The following is a 16,770-nucleotide window of genomic DNA, read 5'->3' as shown; positions in this document are numbered from 1 at the left end:
AGTCCTACAAGCGCCTTTCCTTGACCTATTTCCTTTCTACCTCTCCAGTGCCCCGTTTCTTTACTCTTCCCCTATCTTAAGAATAGTCTGTCTGTTACCTTTACTGCCTTCTTTTTTATTTCTCCCGTTTTAGAGGCTGTGTCTTCTGTGCCTGCCACTTTAACAAAGCTGCTCTCTACATAGTATTCACTGATTCCCTAGTTAAGTTGGTGATTCATACCTTGAAAGAAATAGTTTCTTTCAAAAGGTTCAAGCCTTGAAGATCATATGAAGCTGCTATACTCGACACATATAGTATCACCACGAGTTGGAAGTAATTCATCAGCCACAAATTAATCTAGATTTCAATGCTGAAGGCCTGACATATAGACACAAAGGCCAATGAGAAACTGAAATCTAGATAGCCTATGCCTATTTCCAAAATATGATTTTTAAACAAAAGTATCTATTTTGATTTCTGATGCAATTATCCACCAATCACTCAAACCAGTAACCTGAAAATATCTTAGAGTCATCTCTCTCTTCTACTGTCTGCTTCTAATATAGTTTAACTCTATAGATCCCACTGAGTCTCACATCTTACTATCATCTCTTCTTCTGAGATCCAACAACTTCAATATCTCTGGCCTACGAGTCCCCTAAATTTGTCCCCTTCTCCAAGACATCTTCATGGTGATTTAAAAGTGAGCGTCCTAAAACAATGATCTGATCATTAATCTTGCTTAACACTATTCAATTATACACCAAAATCTTCAAGATATTTTTATAGCTCAAGTACCTTATACTCTGTGAAGGCTTCTTTAGGTCTGAGGTTCCATAAACTCCTCTTCATGTCATGCACTCTACCACAAATACTACTTACTTTCACAGCTCTTATTCTAAAACACTGAAATTACTTGTTTACCTACTTGTGAATCTTACTGAAACATGAGCGCTTTAAAACAGGTACCATATGTTCTGTATCACTGAATATTGTAGAGAAGAATGCATGCAATAGGAACTTGATAATGAATGCAGAGTATTTCTTCAGCAGCTCTTTCACTCTTCTCTGTAAAGTTTTCTTCAGCCCATTAATGTCTGTGCTTCCTCTGCTATTCCAAGATGGAACATGTCCGCATCAGTGTTTCTTGTGATTGTGCTCAACCTCCTCCACACATAACATTAGGTAGCAGCTGCTCATGACACTTTCTCCGAGTCAGCAGTAAACACCACTTAGGGTGGTAGCTCAAGGAAGACCAGCTAAATTTTATATTATCTATTCTGCCTTCACTTTCAAGTAACTGATGAGAATAAATTTCTGGTTTCGACTTTTATGCCTCCAACTCCCATTCATCTACCCCACCTTCCTCTGTAGTTTGTACCTTCACTTGTCTTCATTGAAACTGTTCCCTCTTTAGAGAAATCAAACATGTTTGCTGATTTTAAATTGGTGGAATCTATTATTCATAATTACAAACGATGCACATCAATGATCTTATTATTGATCAAAGCATTCTGATAAAAAATCACTACGATAGCCATAAGTAAATCTACTCCATTCACATCTACTTTTATTTCGACAACAGTGATAGCAATACAAAATACTGAACCTTTTCCAGTTTTTCAGCCACTTTTTCTTTATACTGTTGGAAAGCTTTACTCAGCTCTTCAGCATTACAGAGTGCTTCATTCCTTTGTCTTTCAGCCCTGAAATTTATAAAGAGATGATTAATATCTTTCTAAATGCTCTTCATTTGACTACTTAACCTCCAAAGCAGCTATGCTCAATTATACTGAAAATTAACAAACTTCTTCATACTAAGCAAGAATATTAGACTAAGCCATAAAATGAAGACTAAAGATTAGATTATAATAATCTGATAATACTATAACAAATTTTAAAAGAAATAAAAATGTTTATAACATAAATTTTGAAATAAAATAAATGCTTACATGTTGGCAAATTTTTCTATCTAGAAAATATATTGATTATAGAAGTGTCCTGAGGGTGGGATGATAAATTTTCAAAAGCTAGGCATTATAGAATAAGTCCACCATCTAGATTATTATATATACTCAATCCTATAACTTTTGGTAATCGTTCATTTTCCCAAAAAAGTATTTCAAAAGATAATAACTTCTATCAACATCTAGACAAAAAATTCAAGAACTATCAAGCATATGCTTAAGCCTCATTTTAGTTGACTTTAACCTTTTCTGGAGTTATAAAACAAAGAAGAATATACTATGTATATTTCAAGTTGAAGGACTGAAGGAAAAATTCAAGTCTCAATTTGCAACACTGAAAGATTCTCTGGGAAAAATTATGAATAATGCTTGATGTATCAAAAGAAGATGAAAGGAGTACAAGAGTTGTTGTATCAAGAAGACTGGTCAACATTCAACCATGTAAAGAGGTAGAATATGATCAAGAACCAATGGTACTAAAGAAAGAAGTTCAAATTGAACTGAAGATATTAGTGAAAAATAAGGCTTCAGGAACTGACAGAATATCAACTGACATGTTTCAACAAGCTGATGAACAATGGAAGCACTCACTGATCTATGCCAAGAACTTTAGAAAACAGCTCCCTGACCAGCAAACAGAAGATCCATATTTGCACCCTTCGAAAGGACCCAACAGAATGCAGAAATTATTGAACAACATCATTAATAGAACATGCAAGTAAAGTTTCGCTGAAGATCGTTTAACAATGGTAGGACACGAACTGGGAGATTCCAGAAATTCAAGTTGGATGCAGAAGAGCATGGGGAACAAGGTCTATTACTGCTGAAGTCAGATGGATCTTGGCTCAAAGTAAAAAATACAAGAATGATGTTTACTGTGTTTTATTGACTGTGCTTTGTTTTTGTCTGTGTGGATCATAACAAACTATAAATAGCACTGAGAAGAATGGGAATTCTAGAACACTACATTATCCTCATGCAGAATCTGTACACGGACCAGGTGGCAGGCATATGAACAGAACAAGGCAATAGTAGGTGGTTTAAAATCAGGAAAGGTGTGTGGATCTTTTTGCCATACTTATTCAATCTGTATGCTGAGCAAGTAATATGAGAAGCTGAATTTTATATATATAAAGAACATAGTACCAGGATTAAAGAAGGCTTACTAACCACCTTTGATATGCAGATGACACAACCTCCCATGCTGAAAACAAGGAAGACCTGCTGCTGAAGATCAAAGGCAGGACTGCAGCCTTCTAAATGGAATGCAACTCCATGTAAAGAAAATCACAAAAAAGAAAGAAAAAAGAAAATCACAACACTCACAACTGGACCAATATCTATCATCATGATGAACGGTAAAAAGATTGACATTATCAAGGATTTCTGCTTGGATCCATAATCGATGCTCATGAGAACAGCAGTCAAGAGATCAAAAGGAAGTATCACATTGGGTGAATCTGCTGCACAAGGCCTCGTTAAAGTGTTGGAAAGCGTTAGTGTCACTTTGGGGACCCAGGTGTGCCTGATCCAAGCTGTGGTATTTTCAATCAATTCATATGCATGTGAAAGATGAAAACTGAATATGGAGGACAGGAGAATCATCAATGAATTTGACTTACTGGTCAAGTCTGGTAAAAAATATTGAAAGTACCACGGACTGCCAAAAGAACAAACAAATCTGTCTTGTAAGAAGTACAGCCAGAACACTCCTAAGAGGCAAGGATGGTAAGACTTTGTCTCAAGTTATTTGTACATTATCACCAGGAGAGGAAAACTCATGCTGCTTGTTAAAGCAAAGGGGCACAGCAAAAGAAGAGGGCCCTTAAAAAGGTGTACTGACACAGTGGCTGTGTAAGGATCGGGTGGTGTTTGGTTCTGTTACACATAGGGTCTCTGAGTTAGAACTGCACTGGTGCTATCACAATTCTCACTGTGAAGTGAAACGATACAGCTGGAACCTGGTCAGTTTCACATTCAGGTCTAGAAATTTTTGTCAAACCAAACCCATCAAGTCAATTCCTTTAGCTATGCTCTGGATTTCAACATCTCCTGCAGGAATTTCCTCATCTCCCTACTCTGAGTCGCTCCTTCATTCTTGTTAGAACTAAAAACAAATTCAAGTGGATGTATCCTCAATTCCCAAATCTAACTGATTCTTAGGTTTGGATAACGATTGTGAATATCAGGGATTTATATTTGTCCCCAGAAAAAAATAATAAAAAGGTCTACACAGTAAGGGGTTTATCTGAAAATCTCTGAAATGTATTCCATTGCTAAGTTTCTGTAACTAGAGCTCAGAGATCAAAAGATATCTGCATTTAAAATCTTCCCAAGACACTGTGTTTTTCTCTATCATAATCCTTTTCATGACAAACTTATCCTCATTAAAATTATCTACGAAGCATGTTCTTTCTACATAGAAAAGCATGAGAATGAACAAACAGACCTTGAACTATTTACAGGCTTTTCTTTTTTTGTTTTCTTCAGTTTTTGTTGTTTTTTAGTTTTCTTTTGTTGCTTTGTTTTGCTGTTTTTTGTGTGCAAATTATTATCTCTGCAGGTCTATCCAGATAAGATGTGGGGGATAAACAATCTGGAGGAGAAAACAACAGGACCGACAGTTCCATGGGCACATGGTTTAAGGGGAGGCAGGGGAAAGGAAGTGGGTGTTAACAAACCCGGGACAAGGGAACAACAAGTGATCTAAAATCAATGGCAAGAAGGGTGTAGAAGGACTGGTATAGCTTGATCAAGGGCAATATAACCGATAGGAATTACTGAAACCCAAATGAAGACTGAACAGGATAGAGGGACAAGAGGAAAGTACATGGAAATGGAGGAAAGAACTAGGAGGCAAAGGGTATTTATAGAGGTCTAAATACAGGCATGTACATATGTAAATATATTTATAAATGACGATGGAGAAATAGCTCTATATATATTTATAGGTTTAGTATCAAGGTAGCAGATGGCCATTTGGCCTGTACTCAAGTACTCCCTCAATGCAAGAACACTTTGTTCTATTAACCTGGAATTCCATGAGGCTAAACTTCCTGACACCATAGATGAAGACAAAGTGGGTACATAAGCAAATGTGATGACAAAAGCTGGTGGTGCCCGGCCATCAAAATATATAGTATCTGGGGTCTTAAAGGCTTGAAGATAAACAAGCAGCCATCTAGCTGAGAAGCAACACAGCCGACATGGAAGAAACACACCAGCTTACAAGGTGTTGATAGGATCAGGTATCAGGCATCAAAGAACAAAAAATCAGCAAGGGAAACAGAGCAAGGAAATCCCGCAGGAATTCCAAAAATAGACTTTGGGGCCAGGGCGTGGCACTCCATCAGACTCAACCAGAAAACACCTCTAAAGGTCAACAAACAGACCTTGAACTATTTACAAGCTTTTCTTCTGTCATTGTTTTTTTGTTTTATTTTCTTTTGTTGCTTTGTTTTGCTGTCCTGTTTTTGTGCATAGTATTATCTCTGCAGGTCTAGCTAGATAAGATAGGCTGGATAAACAATCTGGAGGAGAAATCAAGGGGACCTACGGTTCTAGGGGCATGGGAGAGAGAGAAGTGGGTGAAAGGAAGTGGGTGTTAACAAAGCCAGGGACTAGGGAACAACAAGTGATCCATAATTGGTGGCGAGGTTGTAAGAGGCCTAGTAGGGCTTGATCAAGGGTCATGTAACCAAGAGGAATTACTGAAACCCAAATGAAGGCTGAGCATGATAGTGGGACAAGAAGTAAAATGACAAGAGGAAAGAACTAGGAGGCAAAGGGTATTTACATTACTCTAAATACAGGCATGTATATATGTAAATATATTTATGTATGGTGATGGGGAAATAGATTTATGTGCAAATATTTATAGGTTTAGTATTAAAGTAGCAGATGGACATTGGGCCTCCACTCAAGAACTCTCTCAATGCAAGAACATTTTGTTCTATTAACTTGACATTCCATGATGCTCATCTTCCTGACACGGTGGCTAAAGACAAATGTGTGCACAAGTAAATGTGGTGAAGAAAGGTGATGGTGCCCGGCTATCAAAAGATATAGTATTTGGGGTCTTAAAGGCTTGAAGATAAACAAGCAACCATCCAGCTGAGAAGCAACAAAGTCCACATGGAAGAAGCACACCAGCCTGCCTGTGTGATCATGAGGGGTCAATAGGATCAGGTATCAGGCATCAAAGAACAAAAAAATTCCATTGTGAATGACGGGGAGTGCAGAGTGGGTACCCAAAGCCCAACTCTAGGCAACTGGACATGCCCTTATAGAAGGGTCCTGGAGAATAGATGAGCCATTCAGGGTGCAGTGCAGCAATGATGAAACATACAACTTTCCTCTAGTACTTTAATGCTTCCTCCCCACAACTATCATGATCCCAATTCTACCTTATAAATCTGGCTAGACCAGAGGATGTACACTGGTACAGATGGTTAACTGGAAACATAGAATCCAGGACAGATGAAACCCTCAGGACCAGTGGTATGAGTAGTAATACCAGGAGGAACATGAGGTAGAAAGGGGGAACCGATCACAAGGCTCTCCATATAAGCCCCTCCCCTGCAGGATGGACAAAGGAAAAGTGGGTGAAGGGAGACGTCTTATAGTGTAAGACAAAATAATAATAATTTATAAATTATCAAGGGACCGTGAGGGAGGGAGGGGAAAAGAGGGAGGGGAAAAATGAGTTGATACCAAGGGCTCAAGTAGAAAAAAATGTTTTGAGAAAGATGGCAACAAATGTACAAATGTGCTTGGCACAATGGATGTATGTATAGATTGTTATAAGAGTTGTGCGAGGTAGTACCGATGAAGAACACAGCTTTCCCCCAGATCCTGGATGCTTCCTCCCCGCAACTACCATGATCCGAATTCTACCTTGCAGGACTGGATAGGGCAGAGGTTGTACACTGGTACATATGGGGGCTGGAAGCACAGGGAATCCAGGGTGGATGATACCTTCAGGACCAAGGGTGTGAGGGACGATGCTGGGAGAGTGGAGGGTGAGTGGGTTGGAAAGGGGGAACTGATTACAAGGATCCACGTGTGACCTCTTCCCTGGGAGAGGGACAGCAGAGAAGGGGGGGAAGGGAGACTCCGGATAGGGCAAGATAGGACAAAATAACGATGTATAAATTACCAAGGGCACATGAAGGAGGGGGGAGCGGGGAGGGAGGGGGAAAAAAAAGAGGACCTGATGCACAGGGCTTAAGTGGAGAGCAAATGCTTTGAGAATGATTGGGGCAGGGAATGTGCAGATGTGCTTTATACAACTGATGTATGTATATGTATGGATTGTGATAAGAGTTGTATGAGCCCCGAATAAAATGTTAAAAAAAAAGAGCTGTATGAACTCCCAATAAAGTGATTTTTTTTAAAAAAAAGGTTTGTAGACAGATTTAGTGATGGTTGGGATTTAAACAAACAGTAAACAAATATTTATTCAACGTATAAAAACTTTTTCAAAGTCTTTTTTATATTTATAGCATAAGTCTTTCAAAAATATTTTTGTCAAAGAACACAGAATATTTTCCTATGTAAAAGCTGCCTTAAGTGTATTATTATATGTTGTACTATCTCATTAATTTGAACGGAAAAATATTAAACCTTGATAGTTTAATGGTTAATTGGCATTTAAAGTTAGTAATTGCTTGGTCAGGCTACTTTAAAAACTTTTTCTTTCAAGACCCACTTTATAGAAAAGAGGTTTCTTTGTATTCTTAAATATGGAGTCATAAAGGAAAACTCAACTACTTTCCCGTTCCTTTTCTTATTACACCAGGAGGCAAATTTTCTCTTAAAGAGTTCATGTAACGTGAGGGGTTTCAAATACCTCATATTTAGTTCCATTTTTCCACAAACTTTGTGAAACCCCTTATATTTAATCTTATTAGAAATAATATTACTGCAAAAGCTTTTTTCTGTATTTTTATACTGAATGTTTTAAACTAAAAAAATAGTCACTGCCATTGAGTTGACCCTGACTCAGAGTGACCCTACATCACAGACGAGAACTGCCCCTGTGGGTTCAGAGACTGCGAATACTTATGGGAGTGCCTGATCTGATCCCGAAGAGTAGCTGGTGGATTTGAACAGCTGACCTTGCAGTTAGCAGCCAACATAGCCCACTACATCACCAGGGCTCCTTGAACATATAAAGCTTCTTGGAATTAACCCCATTTCAGGATAGCAATCAAATAAAATCCACACATAAAAATTTTAATAGAAAAAGTTATTTTATTGTGATATTTCTGAAAATGTTCACTTCAGAAATAACTTAAAACAGGTAGTATATGTTTCTCCTTAATAAATACTTTCTTTAAAAACACATACCTCTTTCCTTGTTTACTTTGTTCAAGTAAGTCCACCTTCAACTTTATACATTCTTCTTGGAACTTCTGCAAACTCTGTTCCTTTTCAATCACCATTTTTTGGCTCTGTTCTAGTTTATCTTCTGCTTCTCTATAAAAAAAGAACATTCTTAAAAACTATTAGAGTCTAAGAACTCCTGGTGGTCTAGTGGGTTTAGTGTGGGGCTATAGCCACACGGTCAGCAGTGCTAGCTTAGCAGCTACTCTGCAGGAAAAGCACGAGGCTTTCGCCTCCCACAGTCTTACAGCCTCAGAAATGCTAAGGGGCAGTTCTAGACTCTGCTACCGTGTCGCTATGAGTCAAAATCGACTCAGTGGCAGTGAGCAGTGGTGAGTGGGGTAAAGAGATTATTCTAGGTAGCAAAATCAGTCCATGAGTTCAGGGAAACAGGTAGAGTGGTAAGACACAGCGGAAGGCATCATACTCAGCTCCTGGTCACTAGAAGTTTTTATAGGGGCTACGAGAGGACTTGCATGAAGCACCATCATTTTCACCGTCACTCTGGTCAGGTACCAGAAGAAATGCCACACCGTTCAAAAACTAGATCTTATTGCCATCAGGTCGATGCGCATTCAGAGACCCTATGGGGCGTGTTAGAATGGCCTCTATGGGTTTCTGAAACTTTAACTGTTCATAGGAGTAGAAAGCCCTGTCATTCTCCTTCAGAGCAGCTGGTGGTTTTGAACTGCCCAACAAGTAAGGGCTCCTTCAGAAATTAGGTAAGGCTGACTATTACCACCACTAGATGCTACAACGATTCTGACAGGCCTACTCTAGGACATCAAGCAAATCCAAACACTAGTGATGAAAATATAGATGATGGAAAATCAGGCATAATATTCTTTATATGCTGATAATATTGCTATCTGCTGGAGAACCCAAGAAAAGAAAAACGATAATAAAAGAGTGACAACTACCCCAATCAAAAACTAACTACGTTATATACAAGTTAAGAACAGAAAGGGGAATTCACAACTGAAAATATGAAACCTCCAAGAAGCTTAAAATACAATATGTATTACCAAAGACACTTAAAACGGATGGACATGAAGCACAACTTTTGTGCACATCAGAATCACTCTTGTTAAAGTATGGACTACTGGGCCTCATTCCTCAGATTTTCTGATTCAGTAAGTCTGAGATGGGATATGAAAATGTATATTTTTAAAGTTGATGCTGAATTAAAAATAAAAAGTTGATGCTGATGGTCTTTTCAGAATCACTTAGAGTATTATGCTACTTCGTATGTCTATCCTTTCCATTTTATTGTAAGCAGAGGGGAGATTAAATTATAAAGTAGCTGATTCCTTACATTTTATTTCTTAAATGCCTCTATAAGCTCTGAAAATATATTGTTATGTAGAGACAAGAAAATTAACTAATTTTTAAAAAATAATTTTAAAGTACAACATCCATTTTATTTCCAGTAAGCCTTTCTTCAGTCTTCAAGGACTCAAATTTTTACATGGGCTTTGATGAAGGTCATGGGGTAGGCACCTGCTGGTCTCTATCAGGGTGGGGCATTCTGTCCTTATGGGCTTCATGAAATTGGTTCCTAACCACCTTACTGTGAATAACACAACACAATTAATGAAGTTTCAGGTACAGTTTGGTTAATATATATGCATGGAAGGCATTCACTTCAGATCCGTCTCTGACAGCTACAACTCCTTGTTAAGCTTCCAATAACACACAAATGTATTACTGGCCTTGTCTTTGGATGTGCAGGAGGCACAGTTTCGTAGATAAAGGCGACCCATGGACACAGCCCTTTCTCGCACGGCCACTGTTCTTCCTTTGCCATTTTGGAAGTAAAGACTCAAGAGAGACTAATTAAAATTTAGTGAAAGCATATAAGAACTTCAGTGTAGATTCAGCCTCCTGCAACCTCATAAAATGCATATAACCTGCAGCCAAAAGGAGTTATGATGGATCAGAAACAGCACTTTACATAAATTTGAATCAACAAATTCTTAAATAGACTCTATTGACCATTGTCGATTACTGAGGAAAAATGAAGGCAAGATTTGTCGAGATATACCTTAAAAGTAGAAGTGGGAAATAAAAATGCTACAGAAAATATTCATAAACATAATGTTCTAAATTTTAGTGTTGTGAATAGCATCTAGGGTGTTACGTGCTTTCAACTAGCTATCTAAGAAATGATTATTGGTCGATACTCATCAGGAGGAAGAGAGAATGGAAGAAACTACAGACTCAAACACAAAAAATGAATCCACAGGATGACCAGCCCACATGAACCACATGAACCACATGAACCACAGCCTCTTCCTGTCTGAGACCAGAACTAGATGATGCCAGTACCACGAACTACCCTTCTGACTAGGGACACACAGAAGGTCCAAGATAGAATGAGTAAAATATGGACCACAAAATTCAAACTCCTAAAAAAGGCTCTATTTATGGAACTGAGAGAGACTAAAGGGGAATCCCCAAGGCTATGGTCTTTTGAACTTGGAACTGAAGCTATTTCTGGAGATAGCCTTTCAGTCCAATAAAGAGACTGGCTTAAAAAATAAACTACCACCTGTGAAGAAGGTGCTCCCTTAAATAATCAAGTATATAAGACCAAGTAGTCAATACCTACCCAAACAGCAAAGATAACAGGGGAAAAAAAGAGAGAAGCTAGATTAATAGAAACGAGCAGAGCCAAAGTGAGAATGCTGACATAATGTAAAAACTGTTAACAATGTTCTGGAACAATTTGTATATAACACTTAAATGGAAAGAAACACTGCCAATGTAATGGGTTTCCCATTGGGCTGCTGCTACTCACAAGGTCAGCAGTTTGAAACCACCAGCTGCTCTGTGGGAGAAAGATGAGGCTTCCTACTCCCTTAAAGTTACAGGCTTGGAAACCCACAAGGGCAGTTCTGTCTTACAGGGTTGCTATGAGTCAGCATTGACTCAATGGCAGTGAGTTTGGTTTTTTTTTTTTTTTTTTTTCGTTAAATGGGAACTTAACTGCGTAAACTTGCACCTAAAATACAATGATAAGTCAGGCACAAAAGGACAAGTACAACATGAGCCCGCTGAGGTAAGTATTTAAAAAAAAATGCAAAAGGGGCATAGGGAAAAAGCTATTATATACAAACATTTTGGGGGTGAAGACTGTGTAGTATGGCAGAGACCAGATCAAATCCAGGAATGCACATGGTAGACAACTGGGGAGGAGGTGGAGAAAGGAAAATAAAAGGATGAATATAAGGAAGAAAAGGGGAGCAGGAGCATGGGGCACTAATCCACCCAGGGGGAAGGTATTATCTAATCTCCACAGGGAAAGAGGGATCAGACTTCAACCCAGTGCCGCAAGGTGTGAATGCAACATTCCGGCAAGGAGTAGGGAACCAGTGGAGAGGTCTGGGAGGCTGGTCCCAGCACCAAAAATTAAGTGGATTCCTGTCCCTCCCCCGAGAAGAATTTGTTTCAAAGGAAGACATTGATTCTGCAGCTCCGGGAGTGGGACATATCTGATCAGAGCACACGGGAGCAGATGGAGAGGGAGGAGGAGAGAGTGGAGCACAGCCTGGCCCACAGGCCCTGAGGATGATGTTCCTGAGTAGAGTAACCAGTCCACAGAGAGGACAACATGGCTGGCCCCACTATGAGACATGATGCTCCTCAGTGACCACTGGCGCTACAGGGGACAGCACCGCAGACACAGTGTGCGAATTGCACCTGACCTGATCCCACCACACCGAGGCAAAGCACTGGGGGAGTGCAGTGGAACAGCAAGGGAATGGAGTGGCAAGATCCCCAGGGAATGCTGAAAGTGGACTTTGGGGCCAGGGCGTGGTGCCCCAACAGACTGGACTGGAAAACACTCCTAAAGGCCAACAAACGATCCTTGAACTAACTACAAGCTTTTCTTTCTTGATGTACTTTGTTTTGTTCTTTGTCAGTGGTTTGTTGTTGTTTTGTTGTCTGGTTGTATACTGTAGCTTTGTTTTCCTCTGTCTTGTTTTTGTGCATGTTATTATCTCCACAGGTCTGTCTAAATAAGACAGGCTGGATGAACTATCTGGAGGAAAAACAACGGGACCGACAGTTCCGGGGGGACTTGGGATAAGGGGAGGTGGGGGGGTAAGGAAATGGTGTTAACAAACCCAGGGACAAGGGAACAACATGGGATCCAAATTGGTGGTGAGGGGGGACTGGCAGGCCTGGTAGGGAATGATCAAGAGTAAGGTTAGGTAGAGAAGAGGTATAGCTGCAACCCAGGGGGGGACGGAGCATGTTAGTGGGTCAGGAGGAAAGTCAAGGGAAATAGAGGAAAGAGCTAGGAGGCAAAGGGCATTTATAGAGGTCTAGACAAAGACATGTACATCCAAATATATATATGAGGATGGGGAAATAGATCTATGTGCATATATTTATAGGTTTAGTATTAAGGTTGCAGAAGGACCTTTGGCCTCTACTCAAGCACTCCCTCAATGCACGAATACTTTCTTCTATTAAATTGACATTCTATGATGCTCAGCTCACCCTCCCGACACAACTGCTGAAGCCAAAGCGGGTGAACAGGTAAATGTGGTAAAGAAAGATGATGGTGCTTGGCTATCAAAAGAGATAGTGTCTGAGGTCTTAAAGGCTTTTAGATAAACAAGCGGCCATCTAGCTCAGAAGCAACAAAGCCCACATGGAAGAACACACCAGCCTGTGTGATCATGTGGTCCCGAAGGGATCAGTTATCAGGCATCAAAGAACAAAAAAACATATCATTGGCTGCACACCTCCATGACACGACCGCCGAGGACAAACGGGTACAAAAGGAAATGTGGCAAAGAAAGCTGATGGTGCCCGGCTATCAAAAGAGATAGTGTCTGAGGTCTTAAAGGCTTGAAGGTAAACAAGCGGCCATCTAGCTCAGAAGCAACAAAGCCCACATGGAAGAAGCACACCAGCCTGAGTGATCACGAGGTGCCAAAGGGACCAGGTATAAGGCATCATCAAAAAAAAAAAATCTTACCATAGTGAATGAAGGGGGAAGTGCAGAGAGGAGATCCAAAGCCCATTTGTCGGCCACTGGAGATCCCCTCACAGAGGGGTTTAGGGGAGGAGATGAGTCAGTCAGGGTGTGATGTAGCACCGATGAAGAATACAGCTTTCCCCAAAATCCTAAATGCTTCCTCCCGCCCAACTACCATGATCCGAATTCTACCTTGCAAGACTGGATAGAGCAGAGGTTGTACACTGGTGCATATGGGAGCTGGAGGCACAGGGAATCCAGGGTGGATGATACCTCCAGGACCAGGGGTGTGAGGTGCGATACTGGGAGAGTAGAGGGTGAGTGGGTTGGAAAGGGGGAACCGATCACAAGGATCTACATGTGACCTCCTCCCTGGGGGACGGACAACAGAAAAGGGGGTGAAGGGAAACGCCAGATAGGGCAAGATATGACAAAAAATAATCTATAAATTATCAAGGGCCCATGAGGGAGGGGGAAACGGGGAGGGAGTGGAAAAAAAGAGGATCTGATGCAAAGGGCTTAAGTGGAAAGCAAATGCTTCGAAAATGATTAGGGCAAAGAATGTACAGATGTGCTTTATACATTGATGTATGTATATGTATGGATTGTGATAAAGAGTTGTATGAGTCCCTAATAAAATGTTTAGAAAAAATACAATGATATTTTTTTAAGTTATAAAAGGTGTTATTTACCTCAAAACTTTATCTTGTGCTGAAACCTCTGCTTCCAAATTGATTATCTGTTCTTCTAAGATTGGGACACTGGCTGCCTGATGTTGAGCAGACTCAAGGATAGAAACCTAAAATTAAAAAACAAAAACTATTTCAGAAAATAAACCAGTCTTCTTAGTCCTTAAGTTTCTTTTACTGTCAAATGAAGGGGACTGCCCAAGGATTGGCAAATGTAAAGTTCATCGTAACTATTCTTTCAACAAACTTTTACATAAGCCTAGAACTTCGAGGCACAAGATAACAGGGGAGGACAGGGGTGAGGGCTAGGAAGAAAATCCAGGGACAGTTCAAAGTCTCTGCAGAGCGGGTTAACCTTCCTTCTTCCACTCCCACAATACCAGTAGCCAGGTGCCTACCTACCAGGAAAAAGCCTTTATCTAGAGCAGTAGTTCTCAACCTTCCTATTCCCGCGACCCTTTTAATACAGTTCTTCAGGTTGTGGTGAGCCCCAACCATAAAATTATTTTAGTTACTTCATAACTGCAATTTTGCTACTGTTATGAATCGTAATGTAAATTATCTATTGTGAAATATGTATTTCTAATTACAAATAAATGAAATTTTGTCTTGAAGCATGGTGTAGCATGGGTAACAGTATTCATGCTGGGTACTCGTATGTGGGCATATCTGCATGTGGGCGCAATGAGTTCCTAAGACAATCGGAAATATGTGTTTTCTGATGTGAAAGAGTCGTTTGATCCCCAAAGGGGTTGTGACCCACAGGTTGAGAACCGGTGATCTAGAGAAATAAGATAGGGAGGATTGAGATTCTAGGACACTAAACAGAATGACAGGCAAAAATGAGGTGGCTTTATAAACAGGAGGAATAGTACAAAAGAGTCCCAAGTTGGCTACTCCATTTCATTCAGAGCTAGTGAGAGGTAGATCAAAGGATTCTATGCTGGAGAAAATCAACAGCTGCAGAGAAAAAAGCGTCACATGATATAGACTAGGAAAAGGGCTGGTTTCTCTCTACCAGAAACCTATCTGCTCACATCACACCAAAATGAAGGACCCTATACTACCAATTTCATCACTGCACACAGAGTTGCCAAACAACGTTTAAGCAACTTTCCCTTAAAACATAATAGCCCAAACCCTCATCTTAAGAAGGCATCTAACATGAAAGTTAGAAACCAAAGCAAAGCTTACAAGTAAACATACCACACTCATTAAATCTTTAGCGATGAGAAGGTACTGGGCATCTAGCTATCATTAAATACAAAGCAAAGAACAAAAGCTTTGCAAAACAAATGAACAGAAATAAAGAAGCAAAGAAAAATCAATACGTGTTGAACAGAGCTGAGGAAACACTCTAAAAAGTACCCTCAGAAGACAAAAAACTCACTGCCATTGAGTTTATGCCAACTCAGAGTCACCCTGTAAGGCAGGGAAGAAGTGCCCCTGAGTTTCTAACTGTAAATCTTTACTGGAGTAGAAAGCCTCATCTTTTTCCCAGAGCAGCTGGTAGTTTTGAATTGCTGATCTTGTAGTTAGAAGGCCAAGATGTAACACAGGACTCCATTAACCAAAAGACAAGGAGACGGAAAATGTTAACAGGGAGAACTAAACAAATTTAGAGGATAAACTTAGGTGGTCTAGCCTTCACTAATGGAAAACCCAAAAGAAAGAAAACCATCTGGGTGTGTGTTGTTTTGTTTGTAATGCGTCAGGGCAGCCTTAAAGGGTTAGCACCATAAACAATGTACTACTTTAAAGGCATATCACGATGAACTTTGAAAGCACCACAGATAAAATCCTCAAAACTGCCTCGCGTGAAAACAAAAAGCAGACGACATGCTAAAGGAAAGCACTCACAACACCAACAGTATTTTCAGGGCAGCACTGGAGGCGAGACAAGAAAGCTATGCCTTGAAATTTCGGTGGTAAAATTAATTTCAACCTACAGTTCAATCAGGTGCAGGGAGACAGTAAGACAATTATAGAGAAGCAAAGAGGCTCCACAGAAATGTGCTCCAGTTAAAGAAGCCAAAGCAGGTGAACAAGTAAATGTGGTGAAGAAAGCTGATGGTGCCCGGGTATCAAGAGTGTCTGGGGTCTTAAAGGCTTGAAGGTAAACAAGCAGCCATCTAGTTCAGAAACAACAAAGCCCACATGGAAGAAGCACACCAGCCTGTGCGATCACGAGGTGCCAAAGGGACGAGGTATAAGGCATCATGAAAAATATAAATATATATACCATAGTGAATGAAGCGGGTAGTGCAGAGTGGAGACCCAAAGCCCATTTGTCAGCCACTGGAGATACCCTCACAGAGGGGTTTAGGAGAAGAGATGGGTCAGTCAGGGTGCGATGTACTACCGATGAAGAACACAGCTTTCCTCCAGATCCTGGATGCTTCCTCCCGCCCAACTACCATGATCCGAATTCTACCTTGCAGGACTGGATAGGGCAGAGGTTGTACCCTGGTGCATATGGGAGCTGGAGGCACAGGGAATCCAGGGTGGATGATACCTTCAGGACCAGGGGTGTGAGGAACGATACTGGGAGAGTAGAGGGTGAGTGGGTTGGAAAGGGGGAACTGATTACAAGGACCAACATGTAACCTGCTCCCTGGGAGATGGACGGCAGAGAAGGGGGGGGGGGGGAGGGAGACTCCGGATAGGGCAAGAGATGACAAAATAACAATCTATAAATTACCAAGGGCTCATGAGGGAGGGGGAAAGCGGGGAGGGAGGGGGAAAAAAAGAGGA

General features: G+C 40.5%; 1 protein-coding gene across 1 annotated transcript in view; it reads right to left on the bottom strand.

Annotated features, from left to right (window-relative positions):
- Positions 1–16,770, bottom strand: part of CCDC18 (coiled-coil domain containing 18) — a 108,521-nt gene that overhangs the window by 84,271 nt on the left and 7,480 nt on the right. Inside the window, exons 6-8 of the mRNA XM_075558499.1 lie at positions 14,020–14,126; positions 8,299–8,427; positions 1,590–1,686 (exon numbers count right to left, since the gene is read on the bottom strand). Of these exons, the coding sequence (XP_075414614.1) occupies positions 1,590–1,686; positions 8,299–8,427; positions 14,020–14,126 (333 nt within the window). The remainder of the gene's footprint in view (positions 1–1,589; positions 1,687–8,298; positions 8,428–14,019; positions 14,127–16,770) is intronic.

The sequence above is a fragment of the Tenrec ecaudatus genome, chromosome 1 (assembly GCF_050624435.1).
Source record: "Tenrec ecaudatus isolate mTenEca1 chromosome 1, mTenEca1.hap1, whole genome shotgun sequence".
Lineage (NCBI taxonomy): Eukaryota > Metazoa > Chordata > Mammalia > Afrosoricida > Tenrecidae > Tenrec > Tenrec ecaudatus.
Note: the sequence above shows the minus strand (reverse complement) of the source record. Positions and strands in the feature narration are given on the sequence as shown.